General features: G+C 45.6%; 1 protein-coding gene across 1 annotated transcript in view; it reads left to right on the forward strand.

Annotated features, from left to right (window-relative positions):
* Window positions 1–12397, forward strand: part of LOC141126710 (uncharacterized) — a 17221-nt gene extending 4824 nt beyond the window's left edge. Inside the window, exons 2-3 of the mRNA XM_073612675.1 lie at window positions 3043–3670; window positions 11909–12397. Of these exons, the coding sequence (XP_073468776.1) occupies window positions 3059–3670; window positions 11909–11923 (627 nt within the window). The 5' untranslated portion in view covers window positions 3043–3058 and the 3' untranslated portion in view covers window positions 11924–12397. The remainder of the gene's footprint in view (window positions 1–3042; window positions 3671–11908) is intronic.
* Window positions 12398–13857: the final 1460 nt, after the last annotated feature.

The raw sequence follows: 13857 nt of genomic DNA on the forward strand, positions 1-13857 counted from the left end.
ACACACGCGAGACAGATTGTAACTCAAAACATGCAACATGTAGAATTTTTTAAACGACACCTATGGAGATTTTAAAGGGTAAAAGTTTGTCGCCATTCCACGAGCGGATGAAATTTTGAAGCGTGACATGTTGGAATCAATTTACTCGGCGTAACATCATCTTTCAAAATATAAAAAAAATTGGGCTAACTTTACTGTTTTCTTAATTTTTAATTAAAAAAAGTATTTTTTCCCAAAAAAGTGCGCTTGTAAGTCCGCTGCGCAAATACGGTGTGACAGAAAGTATTGCAATGACCGCCATTTTATTCTCTAGGGGTGTTAGAATAAAAAATATATATAATGTTTGGGGGTTCTAAGTAAAGGGAAGGAGATGAGCAGGCAGTGAAAACAGGTAGAGAAAGCTGCTCCATTAGCATTGGTGGATGTCTTGTCATACCAACGGCCACCACCAGAGGGCGCCCGATTGCAGAAGGAACCAGGAACCATAGGACTGCAGTAGGCCGCAAAGCCGGGGCCTCAATTACCGGCGCGGCCCAGCGCGATCGCGGCGGGAGTGGGGGGGTGTCGAACGGACACAGGATACCCCAGCTGTGCCGCCCCAGGCGCCAGGTCACTAATTCTAGTCGCAAATGCGACCTGGCGCCCGGGGTTTGTCGAGCCCTGCCCTATGGTCCATGCCAACGGACCTTATTTTGTACAGTAAACGTTTATGGGGAACTGTGTCAAATGCTTTTGCAAAATCCAGATACACCACGTCTACGGGCCTTCCTTTATCTAGATGGCAACTCACCTCCTCATAGAAGGTTAATAGATTGGTTTGGCAAGAACGATTCTTCATGAATCCATGCTGATTACTGCTAATGATACCATTCTCATTACTAAAATCTTGTATATAGTCCCTTATCATCCCCTCCAAGAGTTTACATACTATTGATGTTAGGCTAACTGGTCTGTAATTCCCAGGGATGTATTTTGGGCCCTTTTTAAATATTGGTGCTACATTGGCTTTTCTCCAATCAGCTGGTACCATTCCAGTCAGTAGACTGTCAGTAAAAATTAGGAACAACGGTCTGGCAATTACTTGACTGAGTTCCCCAAGTACCCTCGGATGCAAGCCATCTAGTCCCGGTGATTTATTAATGTTTAATGTTTCTCAAGTCTAATTTTAATTCCGTCCTCTGTTAACCATGTAGGTGCTTCCTGTGTTGTGTCATGAGGATAAACACTGCAGTTTTGGTTACTGAAGCCCCCCGATTCACTCGTGAAGACTGAGGAGAAGAATAAATTCAATACCTTTGCCATCTCCCCATCCTTTGTAACCAGATGTCCTTCCTCATTCTTTATGGGGCCAATATGGTCTGTCCTCCCTTTTTTACTGTTTACATACTTAAAGAATTTCTTGGGATTTTTTTTGCTCTCCTCCGCTATGTGTCTTTCATGTTCTATCTTAGCCATCCTAATTGCACCCTTACATTTCTTGTTGCATTCTTTATAAAGTCTGAATGCTGAAGATGATCCCTCAACCTTGTATTTTTTGAAGGCCTTCTCTTTTGCTTTTATATGCATTTTTACATTGGTGTTAAGCCATCCAGGATTTTTGTTCGCTCTTTTAAATTTATTACCCAATGGGATACATTGGCTAATGCCCTTATTTAATATGCTCTTAAAGCAAACCCATCTCTCCTCCGTATTCTTTGTTCCTAATATTTTATCCCAATCTATGCCTTTTAGCAAGGTTTGTAGTTTAGGGAAGTTGGCTCTTTTGAAAATCAGTGTCTTTGTATTCCCTTTATGTTTCCTATTTTTGGGATTTATACTGAAGCCAATTGACCTGTGATCGCTGTTACCCAAATTGCCCCGTATTTCCACATCCGTGATCAGGTCTGTATTGTTGGTAATCAGTAGATCCAGTAATGTTTTATTTCTAGTTGGTGCGTCTACCATCTGACCTGTAAAATTGTCCTGCAAGACATTAAGGAACTGGCGAGCCTTAGATGAATGCGCGGTTCCCTCCGCCCAGTCTATGTCTGGATAATTAAAATCCCCCATTATGATAACACTTCCCATCCTTGCTGCTAATCCAATTTATGATAGGAGATCCGTCTCCACTTCCTCCCTCAGGTTAGGGGGCCTATAGCATACTCCCAGTATTATTTTCCCCTTAGCTTCATCCCTTTGGAGCTCTACCCATAAAGATTCCACCTCCTCCCTAGCCCCCTCAGTGATGTCATCTCTCACATTCACTTTTATTCTTGATATATAGGCATACCCCTCCCTCTTTTTTACCCTCTCTATCCTTGCGGTAGAGGGTATACCCTTGAATGTTTGCCAGCCAATCATGAGAGCTGTTGAACCAAGTCTCTGAAATTCCCACAAAATACAAATCCTTCTCGTACAACAGTATCTCTAGTTCACCCATCTTGTCCGCCATGCTCCTGGCATTGGTGAACATGCCACATAGTTTAGACCGGTCGCATATTATCCTCTTATTGGGTGTTCCGATAACCAGGACTTGTAGCTATAGTTACCTCGGGTTTATGTGCTTTGGTTTAGTTTCTCTTCAAGTTTTTTGTTTCTCTTCTCCTCGGGTTTTTTTTTTCCCCCTTATCTTTTGTTTGCCTACACAGAGCTCTTATTCACTCAGCCAATTGGTGGGTGCCAGCCATAAATCGTTGGCCGGTACCCGCTGATCGGCTTGTGCTGTAGCAAATGGCAGCACAGCCGGTGCGGCGGGCACCTTACTCACACGCCCCCTACCCTGAAATAATGTGAAATTACATACATGTACATGATCTGGCACGTCAGGGCCACCCTGCTGCAGTATAACTGGTGGGACGGTCCTGAAGGGGTTTGCATAGACAAGCAAAGGGACCCGATGATGGGATCACTGGGCCTAAAATAAGATATGTAATGAAAGCGGAAGGTTTTATTCAGAAATGTTTCTGGCATGTAGATGAGGGTAAATGTGGACCCAGGGAGGGTGAAATATAAGCAGATTTTTTTGTCTCTTTGGTAGTAATGTGTTTGGTCTTCCCTTTGCAGGAGGTGAGGGGCCACCATGGAAGACAAGAAGGTGGGCACAGAGGTGGTGAAGGTTGAGTCCCCGGACATCATACTGGATGAGGTGCAGCTGAAGAGCGAGCCGCAGATAGACGAAGCAGCCGTTGTGATGGGGGACCCCATGGACTGCCTGGTGGATTATCATTTAGGAACGCAGCTGACGGTGGAGCAGGAGATCCAGATCGGGGACGGCGCCCCGCCGCGTTTGGACTACAACACAATCTTCCCACCTAAAAAGAACACCAAGCCGCGGCAGAGGAGACCGTCCGGTGAGCGGAACTTTACCTGCGGGCAGTGCGGCAAATGCTTCCTGCGCAGCACGGACCTGGCCAAACACGAGAAGGCGCACACCGAGGAGAAAACCTACATGTGCAGCATCTGTGGGAAGAACTTCCGCAGGCACACCTCTCTCCTGATCCACGCCCGAATTCACACCGGGGAGCGCCCCTATCAGTGTACGCAGTGCGGGAAAAGCTTCGTACAGCGGCAGCACCTCACCACCCACCAACGCACGCACACCGGAGAGAAACCTTTCCAGTGTATAGAATGTGGCAAGGGATTCCGCTGGAGGTCTGAGCTCCTCAAACATCAGAAGAACCACACTGACAAGGTGAGAGTCCAGAACTAGTGTGTGCCGGGGGTGGGGGGGGGGCGGGCCTGTGTATGTAGAGGAAATGCGTTGTCACACTACAATAGGACTACAGAACACCTCACCTTCTCTTTTTCTCTGTGTTAGGTGCTATGTAGAACTGAGAACAACCTGGTAAGAATGCAGCAAACACCAAGATCAGGAGGTGGGCGGGGGGGGGGGGTGTTATCTGAGTTTTGGCAGGATCAACAGGTGTTTTTTTTTTTTTTTTTTTCTTTGTTTTTACTTGCCAAAACCTATTTAACCACTTCAGCCCCGGAAGAATTTACCCCCTACCTGACCACTGCGTCGCTTTAACTGACAGTTGCACGATCGTGTGACGTGGCTTCCAAACAAAATTGATGTCCTTTTTTCCCACAAATAGAGCTTTCTTTTGGTGGTATTTGATCACCACTGCGGTTTTTATTTTTTACGCTATAAACAAAAAAAAGCGAAATTTTGAAAAAAAATGCATTTATTTTTTACTTTTTGATATAATAAATGTCCCCAAAAAATATATAAAAAATTTTTTTTTTCCCCTCAGTTTAGGCCGATACGTATTTCTCTACACATTTTTGGTAAAAAAAATTCGCAATAAGCGTTTATTGATTGGTTTGCGCAAAAGTTATAGCATCTACAAAATAGGGGATAGATTTTTGTCATTTTTATTAATAATTTTTTTTTTTTTTTTACTAGTAATGGCGGCAATCCGCGATTTTTATCGTGACTGCGACATTATGGCGGACACATCGGACACTTTTGACGCCACTTTGGGACCATTGTTGTTGAAACAGCGATCAGTGCTATAAAATGCGCTGATTACTGTGTAAATGACACTGGCATTGAAGGGGTTACCCACTAGGGGGCGGGGAAGGGGTTAAGTGTGTCCTAGGGAGTGATTCTAACTGTTAGGGGGCATGGCTACGAGTGACACGTCACTGATCGCCGCTCCCGATGACAGGGAGCAGACGATCAGTGCTGTGTCACTAGGCAGAATGGGGAGATGCCTTGTTTACACTGGCCTCTTCCCATTCTGCAGCTCCGTGACACGATCGCGGGACACCGGCAGACGTTACTTTGCGCAGCCATGCCGCTCTCATTCCCAATTTTCCCTTCTATTCCTGTATGTGGATGACGGCACTAAAATTATTTTAACCCCTTCCCGCTCGTAGGCCATTGTATGACGTCCTGGATTTTGAGTGGAGATATCGGGATGATGGCGTCATTCAGTTATCTTTTTTTTTTTTTTTTAAACAAAGTGTCCCCTCGCACGCCGAAGTGAAGGTATCGCCGTGATCTTTAGAGTGAGAGCAACAATTCTAGCCCTAGACCTCCCCTGTAACTTAAAACATGTAACTTATAAAAAAAAATGTTAACGTGTCGCCTATGGAGATTTTTATGTACTTGAGTGTGCGCTATTTTAAAGCGTGACATGTTAGGTATCGATTTACTTGGCCTAACATCAATCTTTCACATTATATAAATCAGGCTAGCTTTATTGTGTGTTTTTTTTTCTTTTAATTCATGAAACAGTTTGGTTTTTCCAAACAAAACGCATTTGAAAACTTGATGCGCACAAAAAGTTGCAAGGGCCGCTGTTCGTTTTTTCCCTAGAGTCTCTGCTAAAAAAAAAAAAAAAAAAAACGTGTATATGATATAAAAAGTCTACACACCCCTGTAAAAATGTCAGGTTTCTGTGATGTAAAAAAAATGAGACAAAGACCACTTCAGCCCCGGACCATTTGGCTGGCCGAAGATCAGAAGCACTTTTTGCGTTTGGGCACTGCGTCACTTTAACCACTTCAGCCCTGGAAGGATTTACCCCCTTCCTGACCAGAGCACTTTTTACAATTTGGCACTGCGTCGCTTTAACTGCTAATTGCGCGGTCATGCAATGCTGTACCCAAACGAAATTTGCGTCCTTTTCTTCCCACAAATAGAGCTTTCTTTTGATGGTATTTGATCACCTCTGCCGTTTTTATTTTTTGCGCTATAAACGGAAAAAGACCGAAAATTTTGAAAAAAAAATGATATTTTCTACTTTTTGTTATAAAAAAAATCCAATAAACGAAATTTTAGTCATACATTTAGGCCAAAATGTATTCGGCCACATGTCTTTGGTAAAAAAAAAATGTCAATAAGCGTATATTTATTGGTTTGCGCAAAAGTTATAGCGTCTACAAACTAGGGTACATTTTCTGGAATTTACACAGCTTTTAGTTTATGACTGCCTATGTCATTTCTTGAGGTGCTAAAATGGTAGGGCAGTACAAACCCCCCCAAATGACCCCATTTTGGAAAGTAGACACCCCAAGGAAATTGCTAAGAGGCATGTTGAGCCCATTGAATATTTATTTTTTTTGTCCCAAGTGATTGAATAATGACAAAAAGAAAAAAAAATTACAAAAAGTTGTCACTAAATGATATATTGCTCACACAGGCCATGGGCATATGTGGAATTGCACCCCAAAATACATTCAGCTGCTTCTCCTGAGTACGGGGATACCACATGTGTGGCACTTTTTGGGAGCCTAGCCGCATACGGGGCCCCGAAACCCCAGCACCACCTTCAGGATTTCTAAGGGCGTACATTTTTGATTTCACTCCTCACTACCTATCACAGTTTTGAAGGCCATAAAATGCCAAGATGGCACAAAACCCCCCAAATGACCCCATTTTGGAAAGTAGACACCCCAAGCTATTTGCTGAGAGGCATGGTGAGTATTTTGCAGCTCTCATTTGTTTTTGAAAATGAAGAAAGACCAGAAAAATTTTTTTTTTTTTTTTTCTTTTTTCAATTTTCAAAACTTTGTGACAAAAAGTGAGGTCTGCAAAATACTCACTATACCTCTCAGCAAATAGCTTGGGGTGTCTACTTTCCAAAATGGGGTCATTTGGGGGGGGGGTTGTTCCACCTGGGCATTCCATGGCCTCCGAAGCTGTGATAGGCAGTGAAGAGTGAAATCAAAAATTTACGCCCTTAGAAAGCCTGAAGGCGGTGCTTGGTTTTCGGGGTCCCGTACGCGGCTAGGCTCCCAGAAAGTCCCACACATGTGGTATCCCCGTACTCAGGAGAATCAGCAGAATTTATTTTGGGGTGTAATTTCACATATTCCCATGGCATGTTTGAGCAATATATCATTTAGTGACAACTTTGTGCAAAAAAAAAAAAAAAAAAAATTTGTCTCTTTCCCGCAACTTGTGTCACAATATAAAATATTCCATGGACTCAACATGCCTTCCAGCAAATAGCTTGGGGTGTCTACTTTCCAAAATGGGGTCATTTGGGGGGGTTTTGAACTGTCCTGGCATTTTATGCACAACATTTAGAAGCTTATGTCACACATCACCCACTCTTCTAACCACTTGAAGACAAAGCCCTTTCTGACACTTTTTGTTTACATGAAAAAATTATTTTTTTTTGCAAGAAAATTACTTTGAACCCCCAAACATTATATATATTTTTTAAAGCAAATGCCCTACAGATTAAAATGGTGGGTGTTTCATTTTTTTTTTTCACACAGTAATTGCGCAGCGATTTTTCAAACGCATTTTTTGTGGAAAAAAACACACTTTTTTTTTTAAATTTTAATGCACTAAAACACACTATATTGCCCAAATGTTTGATGAAATAAAAAAGATGATCTTAGGCCGAGTACATGGATACCAAACATGACATGCTTTAAAATTGCGCACAAACGTGCAGTGGCAACAAAATTAATACATTTTTAAAAGCCTTTAAAAGCCTTTACAGGTTACCACTTTAGATTTACAGAGGAGGTCTACTGCTAAAATTACTGCCCTCGATCTGACCTTCGCGGTGATACCTCACATGCATGGTGCAATTGCTGTTTACATTTGACGCCAGACCGACGCTTGCGTTCGCCTTAGCGCGAGAGCAGGGGGGACAGGGGTGCTTTTTTTTTTTTTTTTTTTTTTTTTTTTTTTTTTTTTTTGCTTTTTTAGCTTATTTTTAAACTGTTCCTTTCTTTTTTTTTTTTTTTTTTAAATCATTTTTATTGTTATCTCAGGGAATGTAAATATCCCCTATGATAGCAATAGGTAGTGACAGGTACTCTTTTTTGAAAAAATTGGGGTCTATTAGACCCTAGATCTCTCCTCTGCCCTCAAAGCATCTGACCACACCAAGATCGGTGTGATAAAATGCTTCCCCAATTTCCCAATGGCGCTGTTTACATCCGGCGAAATCTAAGTCATAAAATGCTCGTAGCTTCCGGTTTCTTAGGCCATAGAGATGTTTGGAGCCACTCTGGTCTCTGATCAGCTCTATGGTCAGCTGGCTGAATCACCGGCTGCATTCTCAGGTTCCCTGTTGAGACAGGAGAGCCAGAGAAAAACACGGAAGACGGTGGGGGGTGGGGCATTCCCTCCCACGGCTTGTAAAAGCAGTCTAGAGGCTAATTAGCCGCTAGGATTGCTTTTACATGAAAGCCGACCGCTGGCTGAAAAGAATGATACCAAGATGATACCTAAACCTGCAGGCATCATTCTGGTATAACCACTCAAAGTTGTGAATGGCGTACCTGAAGACAAAAAAATGGTTAACAATAAAGCACAGTAAACGGTAAAGTATAAAAAATTGCATACCTGAAAAGCAAACATGATAAAACATAACAACAATAAAACATTGCAGAATAGAATACAGTAAAAAAGAGCAGAACAATAGAGAGAATAGAGAGAGAGAGAACAATAAAACGACAACTATTTTTTTTTATTTTTGTTTGTGTTTTTTTTTTTTTTTTACACTTTTTTTTATAACTGTAACCGGTTCCAGGTTTAGGTCTCTCAAAATGCGATGGCATCTTGGGAGACCCTGTGAAAGTGCGCCTAGTCTGTGCAATGCTGTACCCTCCGCCTCTCCCCCAGTGCTCACCACCTCCCCCTGTGCCCTCCGCCTCTCCCCCTGTGCCCTCCGCCTCTCCCCCTGTGCCCTCCGCCTCTCCCCCTGTGCCCTCCGCCTCCCCCTTGTTCTCACCACCTCCCCCCTGTGCTCTCCACCTCACTCCTGTGCTCTCCACCTCCCCCCTGGGCTCTCCACCTCCCCCCTGGGCTCTCCACCTTCCCCTTGTTCTCACCACCTCCCCCCTGTGCTCTCCACCTCCCCCCTGGGCTCTCCACCTTCCCCTTGTTCTCACCACCTCCCCCCTGGGCTCTCCACCTCCCCCCTGGGCTCTCCACCTCCCCCCAGGGCTCTCCACCTTCCCCTTGTTCTCACCACCTCCCCCCTGGGCTCTCCACCTCCCCCCCAGGGCTCTCCACCTCCCCCCTGGGCTCTCCACCTCCCTCCTGTGCTCTCCATCAATCCCTGGGCTTTCCACCTCCCCCCTGGGCTCTCCACCCCCCCCCCGGGCTCTCCACCTCCCCCCGTGCTGACCGCTGCCCCTCTGTGCTCTCCGCATCTCCCCAGTTTTCTCCCTCTTGTTCTCACTACCTCCACCTGGGCTCTCCAACTCCCCCCTGGGCTCTCCACCTCCCCCCTTGGGCTCTCCACCTCCCCCTTGGGCTCTCCACCTCCCCCTTGGGCTCTCCACCTCCCCCCTGGGCTCTCCACCTCCCCCTTGTGCTCTTCAACTCCCCCCTGGGAGTAGCTGCTGCCACATAACCCAGGTATCCATCTCTTCAGTGAGCGGTCCGGTTTATGATAATGGTGGTCTCTGCAGCGGATTCGCCACGAGATCACCGTTATCAGCAGCGGGAGACGGGGCCCCCCTCCTGCGCCCTCCGCCGCTTACCGGAGCCGTCGGTGGAGGCGATCGGGTCCTCTCTCGTGCTGGGTATGGAGATGAGTGAGGGGAAGATGGACCCCCCCCACCCATCTCCATACCATAGCAGGGAGGAAGCAACGTCAAAACTTCACTTCCGCCCATACCTCTTAAAGGGCTTTTTTTTTTTTTTTTTTTTTTTTTTTTGTCATTTTTTCAAATGACACACTTTTTTTAAAAAATTTTTTTATTGCATTTTAGTCCAAATATGAGATGTGAAGTCTTTTTGACACCCAGATCTCATATTTAAGAGGACCTGTCATGCTTTTATCCATTACAAGGGATGTTTACATTCCTTGTAATAGGAATAAAAGTGACACAATTTTTATTTTTTTTTTTAAAAACGGTATCAAAATAAATATAAAATAACGTAAGTCCCAACAAGCTCACGCGCAGAAGCGAACGCATACGTGAGTGGCGCCCGCATATGAAAACGACGTTCAAATCACACATGTGAGGTTTCGCCGTGATCGTTAGCAATAATTCTAGCCCTAGACCTCCTCTGTAACTCAAAACATGCAACCTGTAGAATTTTTATAAACGTCGCCTATGGAGATTTTTAAGGGTAAAAGTTTGTCGCCATTCCACGAGCGGGCGCAATTTTGAAGTGTGACATGTTGAATATCAATTTACTCGGCGTAACATCATCTTTCACAATATAAAAAATAAAATTGGGTTAACTTTACTGTTGTCTTATTTTTTTATTAAAAAAACCTGTATTTTTTCCAACAAAAAAGTGCGCTTGTAAGACCGCTGCGCAAATACGGTATGTCAAAAAGTATTGAAACGACCGCCATTTTATTCTCTAGGGTGTTAGAAAAAAAGAATGTATAATGTTTGCGGGTTCTAAGTAATTTTCTAGCAAAAAAAAAAAAAAACATTTTTTAACTTGTAAACGCCGAGTCTGAAAAATAAGGCTCGGTCCTTAAAGAGGATGTAAGCCCTGATGGGTTTTACTTCCTCTTTGTTTCCCTGCAAAGGTAAAGCATAATGGGCTAGTATGCATCGTGAAAGTGGTCTGTAAGGGTTTAAATGATGGCGGGTGTGTACTGACTATATAACATGAGTTTGAATGTGATTCCTATACCACTTCCAGCCCAAGGCTGTCATATGACGGCCTTGACTTTTAGTGGGGATATCTACAGGCTTCGTTCAGATATCCTCTTTTCCAGCCGGCGATTCTGTGCACCATAAGAACGATCATAGCGGCAGTTCCGCTGCTTAATCATTCTTACAGGCGCCGCCATCCGGTGCCTCTCCGGGCTCTCCTGGGCCATCGGGGACCCGGAGAAAGAATCTGCCAGCGCCGCATGGCGACCATAGAGATTTCCGGTGACCAGATGGTCACCAGTCATCTCTATGACCATCGGAGGCCCGGGCGCGACGTTATTTGAAAAAGTCTATTCGACGAAACATGTCTTGGGCATGGTTACACGTCATTCCATCGCACTGACATTAGATGCCGCTGTCTGAGGAGGACTACACCGATCGGATGGCTGGGCCTTAGAAGGTTGGGTGAGAGATACACCAGTTTACACTTCAGGTCCGCTGTGACCGCGGTGCACCGTTGGATCACTGATCCTGTTGCTTGCTGTGCTTGCTGTGGATTTCTTTTTAAAGGCTTTTATGTTTCAGTTTAAAAGTGAGTGTAACCATTGAAGTGTTTTTGAAGTGATTTTAATAAATCTGTCAAAATGGTATCACGCTATGTGGAGCACTTTATTCATTTTTTCACATATGGAGCTGGCTTGATTGGAGTCACGGTTCATCACATGCAACCCAGGTGTGGTTCAATTGCTGTTTTGCCAAACACGAGAGTGGGAGGCTATACAATCTGGTGAGTGCGCTCTTCAGAGGGAGTGGTGTCACTATCACGGTGGTGTGGTGGAAGAGTAGAAGAAGATTTTTCACAAGAAGATTGAAAAACAACTGTTGAACTTGATCATTCATTTCTTGTAATTTATTATTTATAGTGACACTTTTCACTGGGTGTTAAGGAAATTTCTTTTCATGATAAAATTAATATTTTTCATGACACTATTATTATTAATATTTTTATGTATAAGTAGAGGGTCTTAGGCATTATACTGCTCCGACCCATTATTTTACACAATTTATATTAGCGCCGCTATCTCTATCTGTACATGTGTGAGGTATAGTTTTGGGATTTTGATCAGTTTATGTATTTAAGTGGCAGCTTTTTTTCACTGTACACTGTGGATGTACACATATTTTGTATTCATTTACACATCTTTTATATAGCTTTGCACTTTTCTTTGGCGCAGTGGAGTAAGAGAGATTCAGGGGCGGTTTATTTGTATATCTCTTGCTACAAACCATGGTAGTAACCCTACCTATAATGATATCAGTGTGTGTACTTTCCTCCCGTGTGATGTATTCTGAATCCCTAATCTGCGCTCTCTTGTCTCCTATCCAGGTGAGGGACTGGTAGAGAAAGCCATCGGTGAGAAGACCTCGGCGGAGGTGGCCGGCGCTCCCAGCCTGGGTGCCGATTGTTCGAATAACCTACCGCTCTGCGGCGTGGAAGCGGCGGGTGGAGGGGAAGTGTCGCTGGATCAATCACTGGACCTGGCTGAGGGGAAGGCACCGTCTTTTCCAGAGGGAGTGGATAAGATCCGGATGAAGTTCCTGGACCGCTCGGGAGCCGGTAACGCCCCGCGGCCGCACGCCTGCGCGGAATACAGCAAGGTCTTTTACAACAAGCGAACGTTGAAGGCCCACCTGCAGGCCCACCTCGGAGAGCGATCGTACATTTGTAACGTGTGCGGGAAGTGTTTCCGGCGGCACACGTCGCTGCTTATTCATGAACGCATTCACACCGGGGAGCGCCCCTATCACTGTACACAGTGCGGCAAGAGCTTCGTACAGAGGCAGCACCTGAGCACCCACCAGAAGACCCACACAGGAGAGAAGCCTTTCCAGTGTACAGACTGCAAGAAAGGCTTCCGATGGCGCTCCGAGCTGCTGAAACACCAGAAGGTCCACCAGGAAGAGGTGGGTTAAAGGTCAGGGGGAGGGTACATTGAAAGGACACTGGGTGCTGATATTTAGAAGCATGCTGTGTCAGCAGGTTGTGGTTGTATAGTAGAGTGTTCTATGACAGGTCCACCAGGAAGAGGTGAGTTAAAGGTTGGGGAGTAGCCCTGAACCTCCTGCTCGTCCTTGTCCTCCTCCAGCTCGTCCTTGTCCTCCTCCAGCTCGTCCTTGTCCTCCTCCAGCTCGTCCTTGTCCTCCTCCAGCTCGTCCTTGTCTTCCTCCTTGCCCTCGTCCTTTTCTTCCTCCTTGCCCTCGTCCTTTTCTTCCTCCTTGCCCTCGTCCTTTTCTTCCTCCTTGCCCTCGTCCTTTTCTTCCTCCTTGCCCTCGTCCTTTTCTTCCTCCTTGCCCTCGTCCTTTTCTTCCTCCTTGCCCTCGTCCTTTTCTTCCTCCTTGCCCTCGTCCTTTTCTTCCTCCTTGCCCTCGTCCTTTTCTTCCTCCTTGCCCTCGTCCTTTTCTTCCTCCTTGCCCTCGTCCTTTTCTTCCTCCTTGCCCTCGTCCTTGTGGTCATCCTCCTCCTCTTCCTTGGTTGTATAGTAGAGTGTTCTATGACAGGTCCACCAGGAAGAGGCGAGTTAAAGGTTGGGGGGGAGTAGGCTTGAACCTCCTCCTCGTCCTTGTCTTCCTCCTCGCCCTCGTCCTTTTCCTCCTCCTTATCCTTGTCCTCCTCGTCCTCCTCCAGCTCATCCTTGTTGTTGTCCTCCTTGTCCTTGTTGTTGTCCTCCTCGTCCTTGTTGTTGTCCTCCTCGTCCTTGTTGTTGTCCTCCTCGTCCTTGTTGTTGTCCTCCTCGTCCTTGTTGTTGTCCTCCTCGTCCTTGTTGTTGTCCTTCTCGTCCTTGTTGTTGTCCTTCTCGTCCTTGTTGTTGTCCTCCTCGTCCTTGTTGTTGTCCTCCTCGTCCTTGTTGTTGTCCTCCTCGTCCTTGTTGTTGTCCTCCTCGTCCTTGTTGTTGTCCTCCTCGTCCTTGTTGTTGTCCTTCTCATTGTCCTTGTTGTTGTCCTTCTCATCGTCCTTGTCCTTTTCCTCCTCTTCCTCCTTGCCCTTGTCGTCCTCGTCCTCCTCCTCGTTCTCCTCCTCGTCCACTTCCTCCTCCTCGTCCACTTCCTCCTCCTCGTCCACTTCCTCCTGTTCCTCCTCCTCCTTCCTCCTCCTCTTGCTCGTCGTCATCGTCCTCCTCCTTGTCCTCCTCCTTGTCCTCCTCCTCGTCCTCCTCCTCCTTGTCCTCCTCATCGTCCTCCTCCTCTCCCCCCCACCACCATAGTGAGCCGCTCGGCTATGGTGTTACTCATGCGGGCTCACTCCTGATTCCATTGACACACAGAGCTCAGCTGGGC

This window comes from Aquarana catesbeiana, linkage group LG02 (genome assembly GCF_042186555.1).
Source record: "Aquarana catesbeiana isolate 2022-GZ linkage group LG02, ASM4218655v1, whole genome shotgun sequence".
NCBI classification, from domain to species: domain Eukaryota; kingdom Metazoa; phylum Chordata; class Amphibia; order Anura; family Ranidae; genus Aquarana; species Aquarana catesbeiana.